Consider the following 22238-nt stretch of genomic DNA (forward strand, 5'->3'; position numbering starts at 1 on the left):
ATCCTCCACTGCACTCCCTGGCCACAGCAGAGAGCTGGCCTGGAAGAGGGGCAACCGGGACAGAATCCGGCGCCCCAACCGGGACTAGAACCTGGTGTGCCGGCGCCGCTAGGCAGAGGATTAGCCTAGTGAGCCACGGCGCCGGCTGATTCTGGTTATTTACCCTTTATCTGTTGCATAGTTTGCAAATATTTTTTCCCATTCTGTCGGTTGTCTCTTCACTCTCCTGACTGTTTCTTTTGCAGTACAGAAACTTCTCAATTTGATGCAATCCCAATAGTTGATTTTGGCTTTGACTGCCTGTGCCTCCCGGGTCTTTTCCAGAAACTCTTTGCCTGTGCCAATATCTTGAAGGGTTTCTCCAATGTTCTCTAGTAACTTGATGGTGTCAGGTCATAGATTTAGGTCTTTAATCCATGTGGAGTGGATTTTTGTGTAAGGTGTAAGGTAGGGGTCTTGCTTCATGATTCTGCACGTGGAAATCCAATTTTCCCAGCACCATTTATTGAATAGACTGTCCTTGCTCCAGGAATTAGTTTTAGATCCTTGATCAAATATAAGTTGGCTGTAGATGTTTGGGTTGATTTCTGGTGCTTCAATTCTGTTCCATTGGTCTATCCATCTGTTTCTGTACCAGTACCATGCTGTTTTGATTACAACTGCCCTGTAGTATGTCCTGAAATCTGGTATTGTGATGCCTCCGGCTTTGTTTTTGTTGTACAAGATTGCTTTAGCTATTCGAGGTCTCTTGTGCCTCCATATAAATTTCAGCACCAATTTTTCCAGATCTGAGAAGAAGGTCTTCGGTATCTTGATTGGTATTGCAGCGAATTTATAAATTGCTTTTGGGAGAATGGACATTTTGATGATATTGATTCTTCCTTCCATGAGCATGGAAGATTTTTCCATTTCTTGGTATCCTCTTCTATTTCTTTCTTTAAGGTTTTGTAATTTTCATCGTAGAGATCTTTAACGTCCTTGGTTAAGTTTATTCCAAGGTATTTGATTGTTTTTGTAGCTATTGTGAATGGGATTGATCTTAGAAGTTCTTCCTCAGCAATGGCATTGTCTGTGTATACAAAGGCTGTTGATTTTTGTGCATTGATTTTATACCCTGCTACTTTGCCAAACTCTTCTATGAGTTCCAATAGTCTCTTAGTAGAGTTCTTTGGGTCCCCTAAATAAAGAATCATGTCATCTGCAAAGAGGGATAGTTTGAGTTCTTCCTTCCCAATTTGCATCCCTTTAATTTCTTTTTCTTGCCTAATAGCTCTGGCTAGAACCTCCAGAACTATATGGAATGGCAGTGGTGAGAGTGGACATCCCTGTCTGGTACCAGATCTCAGTGGAAATGCTTCCAACTTTTCCCCATTCAATAGGATGTTGGCTGTGGGTTTTTCATAGATTGCTTTCATTGTATTGAGGAATGTTCCTTCCATACCCAGTTTGCTTAGAGTTTTCATCATGAAAGGGTGTTGTATTTTATCGAATGCTTTCTCAGCATCTATTGAGATAATCATATGGTTTTTCTTCTGCAGTCTGTTAATGTGGTGTATCACATTGATTGTCTTGCGCACATTAAACCATCCCTGCATACCAGGGATAAATCCCACTTGGTCTGGGTGGATGATCTTTCTGATGTGTTGTTGCATTCCATTGGCGAGAATTTTATTGAGGATTTTTGCATCTATGTTCATCAGGGATATTGGTCTGTAATTCTCTTTCAGTGCTGCATCTTTTTCCAGCTTAGGAATTAAGGTGATGCTGGCTTCATAGAAAGAATTTGGGAGGATTCCCTCTTCTTCGATTGTTCTGAATAGTTTGAGAAAAATTGGAGTTAGTTCTTCTTTAAATGTCTGGTAGAATTCAGCAGTGAATCCATCTGGTCCTGGGCTTTTCTTTGTTGGGAGGGCCTTTATTACTGTTTCAATTTCTGTCTCAGTTATGGGTCTGTTTAGGTTTTCTATGTCTTCCTGGTTCAATTTAGGTAGGTTGCATGTGTCCAGGAGTCTATCCATTTCTGATAGGTTTCCCTGTTTGCTGGCATACAAGTCCTTGTAGTAATTTCTGATGATTCTTTTTATTTCTGTGGTGTCTGTTGTTACATTTCCTTTTTCATCTCTGATTTTATTGATTTGGGTCTTTTCTCTTCTTTTTTTAGTTAGTTGGGCCAATAGGGTGTCAATTTTGTTTATTTTTTCAAAAAACCAGCTCCTCGTTTGGCTGATTTTTTGGAATGTTTTTCTTGATTCAATCCTGTTGATTTCTTCTCTGATTTTAATTATTTCTCTTCTCCTACTAGATTTGGGTCTGGTTTGCTGTAGGTTTTCTAGATCCTTGAGGTGAATTGAAAGCTCATCTATTTGGTGCCTTTCCAATTTCTTGATGTAGGCACCTATTGATATAAACTTTCCTCTTAACACTGCTTTTGCTGCGTCCCATAAGTTTTGGTATGTTGTGCTGTTATCCTCATTTACTTCCAGAAAAATTTTGATTTCTCTTTTGATTTCTTCTATGACCCATTGTTCATTCAGGAGCATGTTGTTCAATCTCCATGTGTTTGCATATGCTCTAGGGATTCCTGAGTTGCTAATTTCCAACTTCATTCCTTTATGGTCTGAGAAGCTGCATGGTATGATTCTAATTCTTTTGAATTTGCTGAGACTTGCTTTATGGCCTAGTATGTGGTCAAGTACTGGCCTAGTACTGCTGAGAAGAATGTAAAATCTTTAGCTGTAGGATTGAAAGTTCTGTATATATCTGTTAGATCCATTTGGGCTATAGTGTCGTTTAAATCTACTGTATCCTTGTTGATCTTCTGTCCTATTGATCTGTCTATTTCTGAGAGTGGAGTATTGAAGTCCCCCAGTACTATTGTATTGGGGTCTAAGTCACCCTTTAAGTCCGTTAACAAATCTTTTAGATAAACCGGTGCCCTGTAGTTAGGTGCATATACATTGATAATTGTTATATCTTCCTGTTGAATTGATCCCTTAATCATTATGTAGTGTCCCTCTTTGTCTCTCTTAACGGTTTTTGTGGTAAAGTTTCTGTTGTCTGATATTAAGACGGCTACGCCCGCTCTTTTTTCATTTCTGTTGGCATGGTATATCATTTTCCAGCCTTTCACTTTCAGTCTGTATGGATCTTTGTTGGAAAGATGTGTTTCTTGTAAGCAGCAAATAGATGGGTTTTGTTCCTTAACCCAATCAGCCAATCGGTGTCTTTTAACTGGACAGTTCAGGCCATTCACGTTCAAAGTGACTAATGATAAGTGGTAACTTTGCCCTGCCATTTGCCAAAGATAAGATCTAATATATGCTTTGAATTCCCTGTGATCTTTTGCTGTGAGGTTTCCTTCCTTGGTTTCCTTCCTTTACCTTCTTTCATATTGATGACCGTGTTTCTGTGTTTCTGTGTGTAACACATCTTTAAGCATCTTTTGCAGGGCTGGACGAGTGGCAACAAATTCTTTCAATTTCTGTTTGCAATGAAAAGTCTTTATTTCACCTTCATTCACAAATGATAGCTTTGCAGGATATAATATTCTGGGCTGGCAGTTGTTCTCTCTTAGTACCTGGGCTATATCTCGCCATTCCCTCCTAGCTTGTAGAGTTTCTGATGAGAAGTCAGCTGTGAGTCTGATTGGAGATCCTCTGAGAGTAATCTGACGTTTCTCTCTTGCACATTTTAGGATCTTTTCTTTATGTTTCACTGTGGAGAGTTTAATTACAACGTGTCGTGGTGAGGATCTCTTTTGGTCGTGTTTATTAGGGGTTCTGTGAGCTTCCTGTACTAGGATTTCTCTGTCCTTCTCCAACCCTGGGAAATTTTCTGCTAATATCTCCCTCTCCATGCCTTCAGGAACTCCTAGAACCCGAATGTTGGGTTTTTTAATAGTATCCTGAAGATTCCCGACAATATGTTTTAGATTTCTAATTTCCTCTTCTTTTCTTTGGTCTGACTGTATCCTTTCCTGTTCTCTGTCTTCTAAGTCCGATATTCTCTCTTCTGCTTCTCCCATTCTGTTTGTAAGGCTCTCTATTGTGTTTTTCATTTGATCTATTGAATTCTTCACTTCAGTCACTATCACAGTTTCCTGTTGTACTAGTTGTTTCATTTCATTTTGACTCCTCCTTAATATTTCATTTTCACGAGAGAGATTTTCTATCTTGTCCATTAAGGATTTGTGTAGTTCCAGAATTTGTTTTTGAGAACTTCTTAATGTTCTTATCAATTTTTTGAGATCTGCTTCTTGCATTTCTTCTATGTCATCATCTTCATAATCTTGAATTGGGGTGTCTTTTTCATTTGAGGGCGTCATGGTGACTTCTTTGTTTTTATTACCTTGGTTTTTGCGTTTGTTATTTGGCATATTGGAGATATTTGGTTTCTTCACTGTGGTGCTTTTTCTTGTTATACTATGACTCTAGATTAAGTGGACTATCTGTTTTTGATGGAGCCATAGGGCTTGAGATGGGTGTGGCCTGATAGCTCTGTTTGGTGTGCCAAAGGTGACACTCCCAGGTTAGGCATGGTAAACCTCTCTCTCTCTCTCTCTCTTTCTTTTTTTGTGATTCAAAAGGGAATTTATTCTGCACAGCTGAACGAAGTTGGAGGTAGTTAGCAGGCAAATGATATACCCACAGGAGCCAGAGATCGGAAGCTCTTTCCCAAGGACCACACAGGGAATCTGTTCGGCCCTCAGAGTGGGCTCAAATTCTCCTTCAGTCTCCCACTGGGTTGCCAAAGTTACAGAATTGTAGCGTCTCTGGAGAGTGCTCACGTGAATTCCGTGAGTTCTCTCCCCCACCATCTCTTTTTTCACAGTCTCAGTTCAGTAGCACCACAAATTTACTAGGTCCTAATCTCCTGTTAATTCGCCCCGCCCAGAGTCAGGTTTTTTTGCTAGGCTCAGGGCCGGTGCAGACCTGAGGTCACTCTGCTTATGACGTATGTCCAAGATGGCGCCTGCTCTTTGTCTTGCTCGCCCTTGAGAGGTGAGCAGAGAGAGAGAAACCCATGTCCGTACCAGTCACCTTTTTTTTTTCTCTCTCTCTCTCTCTTCCAGCTAGCCTGGTGAACTTCCCCCCCTCCCCGGGGGTCGTTCCCTCTAGTCTCCTCTCTCCGCTTGCCTGCCGGTGTCTCGGGCTATTGAGGTTCGGCTCACCTCGCGTTCCAGCGCTGGTGTGTTGAGTCTGCCGCTGGTTTCCCGATCTGTGGGCTCCCACACTCTCCACGCAGGTCCGCTCCCCTTCCAGCGCCGATGTGTGGACTCGGAGCCCTGGACGTCCCAAGCCTCCCCGCTGTTGTCTGTGTGGCACGCACTCCCCTTCGAGCACTGGCGCGCAGACCCTGCAGCTTCCGCGGCTCAGTCCCGCGGCTCGGCTTCCGCACGGTGGGCGACCTTGTTCTCCCAGTAGGTCTTCCGATTCACGGCCACTCGATCCAGAAGAGTTTCCTCTGCAATATTTTCCTAGTTCTTTTTTTCTGAGGCTACCGTAACTCCCCTTTTATTAAACTAAATTTTCCCGGACTATCAGCGCGCGCCCTCACTATTCCACCATCTTGGCTCCCAATAAAAATATTTTAAAAAATTAAAAATAAAATTCAAAAATTAAAAATTAAAAATTTTTTTAAAAGAATTGCACTGAATCTATGGATCAAGCTGGAAAGAACTGACATCTTTTTTTTTCTTTGACAGGCAGAGTTATAGACAGTGAGAGAAAGAGAGAGAGAGGACATCTTTTTTAAAATAATAAATATCTTAAAATTTGTGTTTTCTTTCTTCAAAAGGCAGAGATCCAGAGAGGGGGTTGAGACAGAGACAGAGAATCTTCCATTTGCTAGTTCACTCCTTTAATGGTCACAACAGCCAAGGCCGGGCCAAAGCAAAGCCAACAGCCAGGAACTCCATCCATCTCCCACATAGATGCAAGGGCCCAAGCACTTAAGACAATCTTCCACTGCTTTCTCAGGTGCATTAGTAGGTAGATGGATCAGACATGGTGCAACTAGACTCAAACCAGTGCCCTTATGGGATGCCAGCATTGCAGGTGGCAGCTTAACCTGCTATGTCACAGTGTCAGCCCAGAACTGACATCTTAACAACGTTAAGTCTTCCTATTTGTAACACGGGCTATCTATTAAGGTTGTCAATTCCTTACATCAGAGTTTCATAGTTTTGTTCATATGGATATTATACATATTACTATAGATTTGCTCCTAATCACTTCCTCTGTTTGGGTGCTACTGTCAATGGTGTTATGATCTTAATTTCAAATTCTACTTATTCATTGCTGCTATATTTAAAGCAATTAACCTTCTATGATTAGTAATATTTTATATTAACCATGTAAATTCATTCTTTGAGGTTTTCTACACAATCATGTCAACTCCTGTATACTTTTTATTCCTCCGCCCCTTTTTTTGTTATTGCACTAGCAAGGACTTCCACACAATGACAATATAGAATTGGAGTGGGTGGAGTGCTATCCTTGCTTTGTTCTAATCTCAAGGAGAAAGCATTTCACCATTCAATATGATGTCAGTAGGTGAGTTTTTTAACTCTTTATCAAGATGAACAAGCTTTCCTTTATTTCTAGTTTGCTGAAAACTTTCATCATGCATGGTGTGGAATTTTGTCAAATGCTTTCTGTGCATAGGTTAATATGTGATCTTCTTCATCTTTATCCTACTCTGAGTTTAGCTGAGCATTTATATGATTCTATTTTCTCCTCTCCTCTCTTAGTCTATTAACTATTCTTCAGTTTAAATTTTTTAGTGATGGCCCTAGAGTTGTCAGTATATACAAACAACTAGTCTAAATTTACTTTCAAATAATACTGTATCACTTCATATGTGGTTTAGACACCTTATAATAGAGAATTGTCTCTCCCTGCCTTCCATCCCTTGTAACATTGCTAATTTCATTGCACTATCCCCAGGCTATGGATAGTCAATATGATGGTGTTATCATTCTAACAAGCATTTATCCATTTAATAAATTAATAAGAAGAAAAACAAAAGGTCTTATTTCACCTTTATTTATTCCTTCTTTAAGGCTCTTCCTTGTTTATGTAGATCTTGGTTTCTGACCTATTTAATTTCATTCTCTCTGAATAACTCCTTTAACATATCTTGCAAGACAAGTCTACTGGAAACAAATTCTCTGTGTTTTATTTGTTTGAGAAAGTCTTTAATTCTGCATTATTTTTTTCAATGCTTAATTTATTTGTTTGAAAGGCATAGCTAGAGGCAGAGGCAGGGAGAGAAAGAGGAGAGGAGAGGAGAGGAGAGGAGAGGAGAGGAGAGGAGAGGAGAGGAGAGGAGAGGAGGAGGAGGAGGAGGAGGAGAGGAGAAGAGAGGAGAGGAGGAGGAAGGGAGGGGAGGGAAGGGGAGGGGAGGGGAGGTAGAAAGTCTCCCATCCACTAGTTGACTCCCCAAATGGCCACAATGGCTAGAGCTGGGCTGATCCGAATTCAGGAGCCAGGAGCCAGGAACTTCTTCCAGATCTCCCACACGGGTGCAGGGGCCCAAGCACTTGGCCCATCTTGTACTGCTTTCCCAGACGATAGCAGAGAGCTGGATTGCAGGTGAAGCAGCCAGGACTCAAACTGGCACCTATATGGGATGCCAGCACTGCAGACAGCCGCTTTACCCACTACACCGCAGTGCCAGCCCCTCTGCATTACTTTTGAAGGAAAATTTTACTGCATACAAAATTCTAGGTTGATGGGATTTTTTTTTTCTTTCAGTGCTTTAAATTTGCCAATCCACTCTCTTCTTGCTTGCAAGGTTTCTGAATAGAAGTCTGATGAAATTCTTATTCATGTTCCTTTATAGTTTTTTTTTTGGTCCAGTTTTTTAGTATTTGAATATGATGCAGCTAGGTGTGATATTTATCCTGCTTAGTATTTACTGAAATTCTTGTTATCTGTGGTTTGGTGTGTGTCATTAAATTTAGAAAATTCTCCTCTATTATGGTATCAGATATCTCTTCTGTTCATTTCTACCTTCTTGTATTTTCGTTAATACTTATGCTATACCTTTTGTAATTATCCCTCAATTCCTATATATTCTGTCTGATTTTTTTTCCATTTAGTTTCCTCTGCATTGTAGTTTGGGAGATTTCCGTTCACATATTTTCACAACCATTGATTCCTTTCCTCTACCATGTCTAGGCGACTGACGAGTCCATCAAAGCGTTTTTCATTTATTTTACAGTGGAGTGTTTTTCCAGCATTTCCTTCTGCTTCCCCCTTAGAATTTCCATCTCTCTGCTTACATTACTCATCTTTTCTCACTTGTTCTCCACTATAAGAGATTTTAGAAAAGTTCATGAAAATGCATATTATGAAAAAATACATGTACATTTCAAAAATTTTTTTCATCAAAATTAGCTTATCTTTTAACTTCATTTTTCCACAGAACTTTCTGAAGCACTCTCATATTTCTGTTGTAATCCTTAGCATGTCAATTACACTTGCTTTAAATTCCTGGTCTGATAACTCCAACATCTTCACTATCTGAGTATGGTTCTGGTGCTTGTTTTGTCTCCTTAGACTTTATTCTGTCTTACTTTCAGCACACCTTGTTATTTTTTTGTTGGCAATCATCTGTGATAGATTAGGTAATAGGAACTGAGTTGTAAATAGGGCTCCCTTGTGAGATCTTAGTCTGTGTTTCATGTGAGGCTTTCTGTGCATGTGGCCAGCACTTACGTTGTACTTACTGTTAGGCTGTAGCTGACAGATCTGAGGTGTCACAATCCTGTAGTACCATACTGGTCTCACGCATCACAAGGTTCCCCTAGAAACTCTTTTAACTCACCTGAGCCTGGCGAATCTTTCAGCTCTAATCCCTATTAGTATATTACAGATGTACTGATGTGATAATGAGAGGAGAGGAGAGGACTTCTTTATAGGTATGGATGGATGGGTCACAGACCTTTGGTGTGCCTAGTCCCCAAGGCTGTGAACTTCCTAAGGGTTTCTCAACTCTTTCCACCCTTTAGGTAAGACAGGAAAATTAGAAAGGAGGCCAGTGCTGTAGCACAACAGTTTAAGCCTCTGCCTATAGCACCAGCATCCCTCACAAGGGCACAGGTTTGAGTCCTCGTTACTCCACTTCTGATCCAGCTCCCTGCTAATGCACCTGGAAAGGCAGTGGAGGATGGCCCAAGTGCTTGGACCCCTTCACCTACATAAGAAACCCAGATGAAGGCTCCTGGTTTCAGACTGGCCCAGCCCTGGCCATTGCAGCCATTTGGCCAGCAAATAAAAGATTTCTCTCTCTCTTTCTCTCTCTCTCTCTCCCCCTCCCTCCCTCTCTCCCTCCTTCCTACTCTCCCTCCCTCCTCCCTTCTTTCTCTCTGTAACTCTGCCTCCCTAATAAAATAAATAAATCTTTTTTTTAAAAAAAAAGGTACCATAGAGAACTGGAGTTGGATAAGAATTATTTACTCTCTGATGTAAGAATTTTCCAAAAGGCCAAGGAGAGACCAGAAAGCTCTATATTTCAAACCAGTTACTTTTTCCCTCCCCCTGTCCTGAGCTTGGAAAAATTTTCTCTGATCGTCATGAAGAAAGCCCCAGAGGAGCCTCTAGAACCCAATCATGCAAGGGTAAGGATTCCCTCCCCAAAATTGGGCAGCAAGAAAGTCATATTTTTCAAACTAGTCCACAATCAGCCTCCATAAATTCATAAATTACTGTTGAAGATATAAAATTCCTAGAAATAGCTGTAATATAAGTTCAAAACAAGACCAAAACATCTGTTGTCATCACTTCCATTCACAATTTTACTGCTAGAACACAGCACTTGGGCTCCAAGCCAGTTTTTCTCCAAATCCTGCAAAATTATCATTACTTGATCCTCAAATAGACCCATATAGTACAGGCAAAACACAATTAGAGAGGAAAGACGGTCACTTCAATAAGTGATGCTCAATTTAATAACTTCATGCAAAAATAAAACTACCTCATATCATGTATTATAACTGATTTGAATTTGATCAAAATCTAAATATTAAAGGAAAACCCATGAAGTTTGAGAAGAAAATATGAGAATATCTTTGTGAATATGTTCTAAAAAAATTTAAAAGGCAAAGCACTAACATCAAAAGAAGTTAATAAGGTGAACTCTGTAACAATTAAAATATCTGTTACCAAAAGACATTGTTAGAAACAGTTATGCCAATAGACAAGTCACAAACTGAGCAAAGATAACTTCAATGTATATGTCTGAAAAAGGATTCATATTCAGAATATACTTTTAAAAAAACTCAAACTAATAGAAAGACTAAAAAGACTATTTTAAGTGCACAAAAGACTTAGTCACTTTATAGAGTGTGATATCCAAATATCTAATGAACATAAAAGAAGTGACCAATATCATTGTTTATCAGGGGAATACCAAAGAAAGACTAAAGTAGCACTGTACTACACACTAAACACAGTGACCAAAATGAAAAATATTGAAAATAACAAGTGTTCACATGGATGAAGATCTTCCTTACCTGGAAATTATCAGGAAGAGTGCAAGTCAGTGTAAATGTTTTAGAAGACAAGTTGGTAGTATTTAGAAGCATAAATATTTGCCTACCTGTGACCCAATAAATCAAGTAAACACCCAAGAGAAATAAATTTAAAACAAAATACAAGAATATTTCTAGCAGCTTTATTAATAATATGCAAAACAAAAACAAGCCAAATGTCCATTAGGAGAATAAATGACCAGACAACTGTTCTATATTCATACAATGAAATACTAAGCAATAATAACCAAGAAAAGCATTACCAATGACTCTCACAGGACACTATACACTGAGTTGAAGAAGTCAGACATAAAGGAGTAAATATGTTATTTAACAATTATATCAAGTTCAAAATGGGCAAAATAGATCTGTGCCTCTAAAGGTTAGAATAGTATAGGGGCCAGCGCTGTGGCATAGTGGGTAAAGCCACCGCCTACAGTACTGGCATCCCATAAGGACGCCAGTTCAAGTCCCAGCTGCTCTATTTCTGATCCAGCTCTCTGCTGCGGCCTGGAAAAGTAGTGGAAGATGGCCCAGGTCCTGGGGCCCCTGCACCCGCATAGCAGAAGTTCCTGGCTCCTGGCTCGGATCAGCGCAATTCTGGTTGTTGCAGCCAACTGGGGAGTGAACCAGTGGATGGAAGACCTTTCTCTCTCTCTCTCTCTCTCTCTGCCTCTCTTTCTCTCTCTGTGCAACTCTTTCAAATAAAAAAAATAAATCTTTTATTTAAATAAGGATAGTATATATTTCTAGGAAAAGAAAACATAGGAGTAATTAATGGGAAAGAACAGACAATAATATTCTGAAATGATGAAAATCACTAATACTTTGCTATAGGTAGTTGTATGTAATCAAACTCTTACAGATATGAAGAAAATTATTGAACATTTAACATTTGTGCACTTTGATGTATAAATTTATGCTTCAACTTAAAAAGGGATGAGTTATTTATTTATTTATTTATTTATTTGAAAGAGTTACAAAGAGAGAGAAGGAGAAGCAGAGAAAGAGAGAAAGAGAGACAGAGAAAGAGAGAGGTCTTCCATCTGCTAGTTCACTCCCCTATTGGCTGCAATGGCCAGAGCTGTGCCAATCCAAAGCCAGAAACCAGGAGCTTCTTCTGGGTCTCCCACACATGCGCAGGAGACCAAGGACTTGGGCCATCTTCTGCTGCTTTCCCAGGCCATAGCAAAGAGCTGGATTGGAAGTGGAGCAGCCAGGATTCAAACCGGTGCCCATATGGAATGCTGGCACTACAGGTAGCGGCTTTAGCTGCTACACCACAGTGCTGGCCCCAAGAGATGTTTTTCCACTCACCTATGTTGTACTGATTCATGACCACACAAGCATCCTGAATTTACTGATCTTCTCCTCTACTGTATTTTTGAAAGAATACTCATCCCCTACATTTCTCTTCCTTTTATTACATTCTGATTGAACAGAATAATTCCAAAGGAAACAATTTTCCAAACTCCTTTTTTAATAGAAATTTCATAAGAAAAGTCCTCAAGTCCAGTTGTCCTCCAAACACTTCACATGCTATTGTTTCTGCAAGATGTTACCATGAATAATGTGTTCAGACCCCAAAATTATTCTTCTGATTCTTTATATAAAGCTATACCTCCATTTACCCAATGCTGTAAATATGTTACTTTTCCTGATACACCATTCCTTTACTTTAAGCAGTACTTTTTGAAGATCGCAGATATACGCAATACCTTAAAATGCAAATGTCAATTGTCTCCCCTAATAACTCATTGGTTGCTATGTCTTTAGTGGTTCACAAACCCAAAGACATCTATTACGAAGTCACATTTTTCAGAGTAGGTGATTCTCCATGTTCTATCTTCATTAGTCTGGAAATAATGAATGAAGCTTGCATTCAAAATCTTCAGCTTCCTTACATCTGTGTATTTCTCCTTTAGAAGCTCTAAATTAGCCTGGGTCCCTTGGGCTCTGAACACCATTACAAGAAACACACATGCTTGGTTCTATGTGGAAGCTAACATAGCTCCTATTCACAAAGCCCACATTTTAAAAAAAAAAAAATTTATCTCATTGTCAAGACCAAATTAACCATAGTTTCACCTCAAACACTTAGAAAAATTATATTCCAAAAATTAACACATGAATAATCGATGGTATCACTATAAACAGAATTAGACTTATTTCAATGCCAAATACAACAGCGATAACAAACACTGAACTTGACCAGATAAAAGATGAAACAAGGAAGCATGGCTAAAGGGAAGTAAAATAAATTGGATTAAAATTCAGTCACCTGGCTTCCACTGTCAGCTCCGGCAGCAGATGCATGTGTTTTTATAAGTCACCTACAAAATATTTAGTAGTCTCCTGTGCTGCTGTACTCACAGCATAGGGAGCTGTGTTAAATGATTTCCTAGGCTTATTTGAGATTCAAAACTCTATAATTGTACAAACATTTTTCATAAAACAAATTGTTGGAATAGTGTGCTTTAGAACAAGAGGTAAAAACTTCCTCTAAGTATAAGGGAAGGAGGCACTGAATTTTGTCTCATTCATGGATAATCATACATAACAGAAACACTCTGACCCATGAAGTTTGGACTGGCTTTCAAACACCTTCAAGGAAAAATTTTCGATTCAAGGTTTTCATTAGGGCAATTTTTACATCCTTATTCCTCAAGCTATAGATTAATGGGTTCAACATAGGCACCACTGCAGTATAGAAAACAGAGGACACTTTTCCCTGATCCAAGGGCAAAATAGAAGGTGGCTTAAGGTACATAAAAGCTCCTGATCCAAAGAAAAGAGATACCACCATTATGTGGGAACTGCAGGTACTGAAGGCTTTGGATCTGCCTTCGGTGGAGCTAATACGCAGGATGCTGGAAAGAATGAAGCCATAAGAGATGAATATGGTAACAATAGGCACCCCAATGCCAATGGTCACAATAATAAACACCAGCAGCAAATTTATAGCAGAGCTATTGCAGGACAGCTCAAGGAGGGGAATGATATCACACATGTAGTGATTAATGATGTTGTCTGCACAAAAGGTCATAAACATTAAGTTTCCCATATGGGCCACAGCTCCAAAAACACCCATCCCATAGACACCCAACAAAAGAAGCAAACAGACGTGGGGAGACATAATGACTGTGTACAACAATGGTTTACAGATGGCAACATAACGGTCATATGCCATTGCTGACAGGATATAGGATTCAGAAAAGACAAAGAAACAGAAGAAAAAGAACTGAGTCATACATCCTGCATAGGAAATGATGTTTTTCTTAGACACAAAACCCATCAGCATTTTAGGGGTGAGGGTAGTGGAGTAACTAAAATCTATGAAGGACAAATTGAAAAGGAAGAAGTACATGGGAATATGCAGGTGAGAGTTCAGCCTAATCAGCATTATCAATCCCAGGTTCCCCACCACGGTGACCACATAGAAACCTAGAAACAGGAAGAAGAGGGGGACCTGGAGCGCCTGCTGATCGGTTAAGCCTGCGAGGATGAACTGGGTCACGGAGGAGTTCTCTGCCATCATTTCCTCCAGGTGAAACTATGAAGGGAAAAGAAGAGTCACTGAGAGAAATACAGAAGGCTACCCACCATGGAAGTGAAGTGGAGGGACAAGGAAGCAGAAAAGGGAAGCACTCACTTAGCACTAACTGTGAGAAAGGCATTGTTCTAAACGCCGTGTGGCATTATAACTACCCGGTTCTACTGATGAGGACACTGGGCCCAGGCAACTTGCATAAGGGTCTGTCGCTTCTGAGTTACCACAGCAGGTGAACTCAGTTAATCTGGCTCCTGTGCTTTGAACTTTTCAATATTCCCCTGCAGGACACGGTAGGTCAGGCAGTCACTCACCCTCTTCAGTTTGCAGCCGCAGTGCTGTCTTCTACTGGCTTCCATCCATTTCTTTCCTGGAGATGCAAATGGCCCTGGGGAAAAAAAAAGGTGACAGCTTATGGTTCAGACCCCTCTGCTTCTGCCTGCAGGATCAAAGCCTCTAGGTTATCTGAGGATATTTTGCTGAACTGGAGGATATGACCTTTGATTGTAGCTTGGCCTAGAGTTTCCTGTCCATCTTCCAGGGATGGGACAGCAAGCTTTGATGACACCACAGAAAACAGGAGATTGAAGAGTTCTTTATAAATTAGAGATGGTGCACTATTTACAGAGGCTCCCACAGGACCATTACCCACAGCCCACTTTCCCCAAGGAAGAAGTGTTTGTGTTTGTATACACTCTTGAATATGCTTCTCGTGGCTTTTAATGACTTGTTATTTTGTTATATCTTTGTAAGCATAATTAAGAGCAAACCACTGTAGGGAAAAATAATTCTTGCTATCTCGTATTGTATACTAACTGCGTATCAAATACTGAATCTAACCCAGCACCCTCAAATGGATATCAAGAATCCAACAACACTGGACAAATTACTTTGCCAAATTTATCATTCACAATAACTTCATAAATTATATCTTTAAATCTTCACTCTAAACATGAAGAGCACACACAACTGAAAGATTCACAACCTGGACTGAAACCCTTGTGTGTGCATGTCCATTATTCAGGGGCTTCATCACTGGCTCCACCACCCCTCTCGGAGTGTGATAATGGAGTCTCTGAACAGCGTTTTTACCAACGAGGATCTCAGGAGACTCTTCAGAGATTAAAAAATAAGCTATTTTAAAGGCAGCATCAAGTGTTAGATCTATGAAAAGTCAAATTAGGAGGCATCAGATTTCAGAGAGAGATTCACTACTTCACTCAATCCAAGAATTATTTGAGTGACTCCAGCCATGAAAATAAAGACATCTCCTTGATTTCCCCCTACTATACGCTGATGCAAGTATTAATTAATACCACATAATTAATACCAGATCTTGTCAAGCTCTAAATGCCAACTTGTCAGATAATCAAGAGTCCACTCTCCACCCTCAGCTCAGTCTCAGCAATGATGCTGTTCCATCGATCAACTTACGCTTAGAACTGTCCACATCCCACAGTGTTTCTAATGAATCCCAAATCCCTATTCTCAATCCCACTGCACAAAAAGTTACAAATGGGGGAAAAAAATCTACTATCGAAAAATGAAAAGAAATCCCAGAAGGAAAGCACGCCCTGAAACTCAAAGTCGACGAGGGCCTTGGGGGTTCATTAAATGTTCACCTTTCTCTGAGGTCTTCAGAGCGTTCTTGTATGCACAATGCAACGCCAGGGAAAGCTCTGCAGTTTTTGTCACTTCAGAGATGGTTTCCATGGGAACTTCATTTCCAATGCATCAGGGTTTTATTTCAAATGAAACAAGGCTTCTCTAAAGAGAGAAGCAATGAAACAAATATTCTTGATTAAGTTATTTTTGAGGTAGAACTGTCTTTTCCCAAAACTTGAATCTCTGTATAATGGCTTCCTTGTTCTATTTAGTGCTAATGTTAAAATATACATGAGACATGGGTTAGAACATACTCCTGTCATACACATAGGTACAAAATGTACATACAGCACAGCACTGACCCTCAAGTACCTGATTAGTCATAAGACAGCATTCAAGAAGTGTTGAAAACAATACGTTGCATTCTACACAAGAGAAATCTAAAAGTTTCAGTTTAAAAAAGAAGAGAGCCTCCCAGAGAGAAAAGTTGTCACTTAGGTTCTAAAAATTGGCATAAAATTAATTTAATCAATCAGATGTTATGTGGTCTGCACTATACAAATTGGTTTTCAATAGACATATTTGTCATATTAAAATGTTAGGTAGGGGCCAGCGCTGTGGTGCAGTAGGTTAAAGCCCTGGCAGGCAGCACCAGCATCCCATAATAGGTGCTGGTTTGAGTCCCAGCAGCTCCACTTCTGATCCAGCTTCCTGCTAATGTGCATGAGAAAGTAGCAGAGGATGGCCCAAGTCTAGGATGCCTGTACTCATGTGAGAGACCTGGCTCCTGGCTCCTGGCTCCTGGCTTCGGATCAGCTCAGTTTTCCTGTTACAGCCATCTGGGGACTAAAATAGTAGATGAAAGATCTCTTTCTCTTTCTCTTTCTCTTTCTCTCCCTCTCTCTCTCTCTCGCTCTGTGTGTGTGTGTGTGTGTGTGTGTGTGTGTGTGTCTACCTTTCAAATAAATAAATAAACAAACCTTTAGTGAAAAACTACTTGCTCCCTGCCACATGCATGGGACACCTGGATCGGGTTCCATTCTTCAGGCTTTGCTCTGGTCCAGCCCTTGCTGTTGTAGGCACTTGGAAAGTGAACTCGTAGATGGAAAAATCTCTGTCTCTCTGCCTTTAAAAATAAAATGCCATTTAAAAAAATGTTTAGATACATCTATAGTTTGTTGGAGGACAGAGAAGAAAGAAGCACAATTCTAATATGACTAAAACTCTGGGTTCAGAGAACTATGGGTAGGATGCCAGAAATGAAAAGAACAAGGAATAGAAAGGATAAGTCTGTGTGATGCAAAAGAAAATAAATAAGAAGATGCTAACAGATTACTAGAGCTTTGAAGAAAAAGGACCAAAATACAAACTGGGGAATCAGCTAAATGTAAGATGATGAGTTGTCCTGAGCTAGAATATTTACTGACAGAACCATCAAGGAGTAAGGGCTGATGTTTTCCAAAGGTACAATCATTAAAGAAGAGAAGGAGACTTGGCTTAAATGTCAGAAATGCCAAGTGCAGCAGCTGGGAACAAGATCTGGAGACAAACCAACAAAAATCAAATTCCAACAATACAATTCATTAGCTATATGAACTCAAGAAATTATTTAGCATCACTGAGACAGAGTGTCCCTCCAGGAAAATCAGGGATAGCAATACCATAGTTGCAGATGTGTGTAAGGTATAAGATTTACTTCAGTAAGTACACATTTTTTTTATTTTTCATTCTAATTGTTAATTAATTTTTAACAGATTCAATGTGATTTGTAGATACAATTCTAAGAACATAATGACATTCCTTTCCTCCCTCCCCTACCTTTCTCGCCAACCCTCCATGCTTCTCCCTTTTTTCTCTTTTTATTTTTTGTTTGTTTCTGGGATAACGTATTTTAAATTTACATTATAGTAAAAAAAGGCGTACTACTTCACCAAATAGGAAGTTTAACAAGTAAAAAGAAAAAAAATAGTTTAGTGGAAATATAAACAATGGCTATAAACAACAATTGAATGGAAAAATGACATTTCACCCATACACATTAAATTTTAAAGAAATCACAGATCAGCATCCCATATGGGCAATGGTTTGAGTCCCAGCTGCTCCACTTCATATCCAGCTCTCTGTTATAGCCTGAGAAAGTAGTAGAAGATGGCCCAAGTGCTTGGGCCTCTGACCCCATGTGGGAGACCCGAAAGAAGCTCCTGGCTCCTGGCCTCAGATCAGCCCAGCTCCAGCCATTGCAGCCATTTGGATGAAAGATTCTCTCTCTTTCTCCCTCTCTGTCTCTCTCTTTCTGCCTCTGACTCTCTGTGGCTTTGCCTTTCAAATAAATAAACAATCTTTTTAAAAATTGCTCTAATGATCTTTGTTATTATTCCAACTCCTGAAATTTACTGTCAGGAATTAATTTAGCTATTTCTAGATTTCTTATGACTGATTCATGTAAAGTATATCATCTCCATCTTTCTTTAAAAGATTTATTTATTCATTTATTTATTTATCTGAAAGGCAGAGTGACATGGAAAGAGAGAATGAGAGAAAGAAGGGGCGATAGATAAAGAAAGTGAGAATCTTCCATCCACTTGTTCTATTTTCCAAAGGGCCATAACAGCTAAAGCTGGGTCAGGCCAAAGCCAGGAAGCCAGGCCCTCCAACGGAGTCTTCCATATGGGTAGCAGGAGCTCAAGTACCAGCTCTCTGCTAGTGACCCTGGGAAGCAGGGCTGGATCAGAGGCAGAATTGGCTGGGCTCAAACCAGCACTCTGATATGAAACGCAGGCTTTCCTAGGGGCATCTTAATGCACTGCACCGCAATGCCCGCCGCTTCTTCCTATTTTGAAAGAAAACATGTCTTTATATTTAAACTGTGATTTATTTAAATGACATGTAGTTGAGTTTTGCATTTTCTTTATCCAGTGTAACTTTTTCTGTCTCTTAATTGGCATGTTTGGACTATTTATGTTCAATGTAATTATTGAGTTGAGCCTACAATCTCACTATTTGTTTTCTACTCATCCCATCTGGTCTCTTGTTGTTACTATTTTCCCTTTCTTTTCTTGCCTTCATTTGAATTATGTGAGTTCTTTTTAGTATACTCTTTTAGCTCTTCTGTTGGCTTATTAGTTATATCTCATTTTTTCAATAGTTGCTAATAGCATTAACCATATGAAAATTTTTCCTATCACAATGTACGTTGAAATAGCATTTTAATATTTTATGCTTGACATAAAAAACCATAAAGGAATATGCTTTTGTTGCTATATATTTTATTTTACATTTTATAAACCCAATAATATATGATTTGAATTTTTGCTTTAAACTGTGAATTGTCTTTTAAGAAGCTTGTTTAATTAGCTAAATATTAGTACTTTATCTTTAAGCTCTTCATAGTGGTCTTGAAAATGCACTTGTCAGATACACTGCTTCAAAATGTGTGATGCGTGGTCAGTCCTGTTGCCGTACTATAATATCAGTCCACGCCACCTTTGCACTGAGATGTGCACCTCACAGATTGCTCTCAGGTAATGATTAAAAGGGACAAAGATATTAAAGCAAGCCTGTTCCTGCCTGATACAAGACTCCCCCTGCGGAATTCAACTCGGGAATTCTGTCAACCTTACCCTTAGCCTTGTCAAGTGGATGACTCTCCCAACTTCTTCTAGCTGCCTCTCATTTTTCCTGGCAGGTTACATATCTAATCTAGTCCTGTCATCTGTTTCTCAGACAATCTGGACCAATGCAAGTGGTAACAAATGGGATCCAATCAAAAATACAATAAAATAGGGACTAGGGACTGACTCCACTTCTTGTTTAGTAGTTGAAGAGATCACCGCAGTGGTCAATGAGTTGAGCATAAAAAGTGACTAGCACACAGTGACTGTTCAATTCCTAAAGGTTTCATTGGTGACAATCTAAGATGAAGTCCCTATAGAGGGGAACAACTGTTGTAAGTGTGTTGATTCAGAGCTTTGGAATCATACCTGCAGAGACAAAAATCGGCTGGTTGGTGCCAATTTGCCTGGTAAACAGAAAAGACAAACATAAACTATTAGCCATTATCCATACCTCTTTAACAACTTACAAATAGGTTCTTATCTCCAACCTAAGCAGTAGGCTGAAGTTTAATACTTGGAGTCACAAAGCTCCAAAATATTTTCATTTTCTCATTTTACAACATTTAAAAAGCAATCCATCAGCATATCTATTACTCCTATGGTAATCTTTTATGTTCAGTTTTCAGAGTCATCTTTCTACTACTCCATCATTTCTTTTATGTCCTAACTTTTTTAGAGGACTTTAGGGATATCAGAGGGAATTTTTTTTAAGTTTTTATTTAATGAATGCATTTTTCATAGGTACAACTTTAGGAATAGAGTGGTTCTTTCCCTCATACCCACCCTCCCACCCCAACTCCCATCCCACCTCCTACTCCCTCTCCAATCCCATTCTTCATTATGGTCCATTTTTAGTTTAACTTTATATACAGAGGACCAACTTTATGCTAAGTGCAGACTTAAACAGTTTGCACCCACACACACACACAACATATGAAGTACAGTTTGAGAACAAGTTTTGCAGTTATTCTCATAGTACAACTCATTAAGGACAGAAGTCCTACATGGGGAGTAAGCGCACAGTGACTTCTGTTGTTCATTTACTCAGAAGGAATTTTAATAATGCAGTTGAAACATTTTAGAAAACTATATATGGCAAGAAGCAAAACTGAATACCAAATGGTGTGTAGTTTGGGGAAATGAAATAAGAAGGAGACTTATTTCTGTCATGGAGATAAAGACTATTGTGCTAGGCCAGACATCCTGGATTTCCAATCCTACCCCTTAACAACAAATGAAGGTCTTCAACGCATTTAAGCAAATTCAAACTAAATTCAACACCAATTAAATGGGTGGCCTGGCCTCGTGGAACTTCCCCTCCCACCACGCCTCATTAATGAGAGGGTTGTAAAAACCCATAGAGCTCCACCTACCTAAGGAGAGCAGCCTGGCACTACCACCAATTAAAATGCCATCCACAATCCAGGGCAACCTCCCTATAATTACCAATGTCCTGGCCCAAAGCCTGGCAAGTTATTTAGAGGATCACCTCCCGCTTCTAGTAAAAATACTAACCCAGATACCCCCAAGACTGAAGATGCAGATGCCCTCTGCTCAGAGCCAGCTGCCTGAAGTGGTTATGTCCTCACTCGGCCTATCCTCGGATTCTTTCATGATGATTCTGCATGCCCACACTCAGCGACAACCTTTCCCTGGCACACATAACTGCAGAGACATGCTATCAGGTGCCTTCCTGCTTCACCACAGGGTCCCCACCTCAGAGGTTTAGCCTGGAGTGGCCGTTGGATCACAAGGTCAAATTCCTATCTATGGGCTTCATTCACCCTGTTGCTGATGGCCTATGAGGGGACTTCAAAAAGTCCACAAAAAATCCAAATTACATCTTAATTCCATTGTTCCATGAATGCCTTCATATGTTAGAGTGACAGAGACATGTGGTACAGAAAGTGTCTTATAACATTCTCTATCATGTTGCAATCTTTTCTCAGTGCATAGTGGTCCCTGACTCTTCTTTTAAAACTAAAAGTGATTGTGGACACGCTGTGGTGTGGTAGACAAAGCCTCTGCCTGTGGCGCCAGCGTCCCATATGGGCACCAATTCATGTTCCGGCTGCTCCTCTTCTGATCCAGCCCTCTGTTTATGGCCTGGGAAAGCAAGGAAGACAGCCCAGGTGCTTGGGCCCTTTACCTACGTGGGAGACCTGGAAGAAGCTACTGACTCTCGGATTCGGATCAGCCCAGCTCTGGCCCTTTGGGGAGTTAACCAATGAATGGAAGATCAACCTCTTTGTCTCTCCCTCTCTCTGTCTGTAACTCTACCTCCCAAAGAAAAAAATAAAATCTTTAAAAAATAAAAAAGAGCTAAAAGTGATGCACTGGTGTTGTGGCACAACTGGTTAAGCCACCATTTGGAATGTCTACATCCCATATCAGAGTCCTGGTTTGAGTCTCGGCCACTGTGCTTTCAATCTAGCTCTCTGCTGATGTGTCTGGGAAGCAAATGATAATAATTCAAGTCCTTGAGTTCCTGACATCCGTAAGTGACACCTGAATAGAGTTCCTGGCTCCTTGCTTCAGCCTGACGCAGCCTCAGCTGTTGTAGCCATTGGGAAAGTGAGCCAGTATATGGAATACACCTCGTTCTCTCTCCCTCCCTTTTAAATAAATATATAAATAAATATTTCTTTGTAAAAACTAAAAGTAAAGTATACATTGAAGTGAAGCAGGTTAAGCAGAAGCTTGGGATGGCTGCATAGCACATTAGAGTACCTGGGTCCAAGTCTCCTCTCTGCTTTCAATCTCGCTCCCTGCTCATGCACCTGGGAGACAGCAGATGATGACTCAAGTACTTGAGTTCCTGCTACCCATGTAGGAGACTCAGATGGAGTTCCTAGATCCTTTTCTCAGCTTAGCCCAGCTCTGGCTGTTGCAGACATTTGGGGACTCTAAGTAAATAAATAAATAATCTGGA

General features: G+C 40.0%; 1 protein-coding gene across 1 annotated transcript; it reads right to left on the reverse strand.

Moving 5' to 3' along the window:
- Positions 1-10669: 10669 nt before the first annotated feature.
- Positions 10670-15932, reverse strand: LOC100343776 (olfactory receptor 8B12). The gene is made up of 3 exons (XM_051818918.2): positions 15710-15932; positions 14402-14475; positions 10670-14090 (listed from the first exon to the last, which is right to left on the reverse strand). The coding sequence occupies exons 1-3, from the start codon at positions 15798-15800 to the stop codon at positions 13134-13136; spliced, it is 1122 nt and encodes a 373-aa protein (XP_051674878.2). The 5' UTR covers positions 15801-15932; the 3' UTR covers positions 10670-13133.
- Between the last annotated feature and the right edge of the window lie 6306 nt (positions 15933-22238).

Source organism: Oryctolagus cuniculus, chromosome 1 (genome assembly GCF_964237555.1).
Source record: "Oryctolagus cuniculus chromosome 1, mOryCun1.1, whole genome shotgun sequence".
Taxonomy (NCBI): domain Eukaryota; kingdom Metazoa; phylum Chordata; class Mammalia; order Lagomorpha; family Leporidae; genus Oryctolagus; species Oryctolagus cuniculus.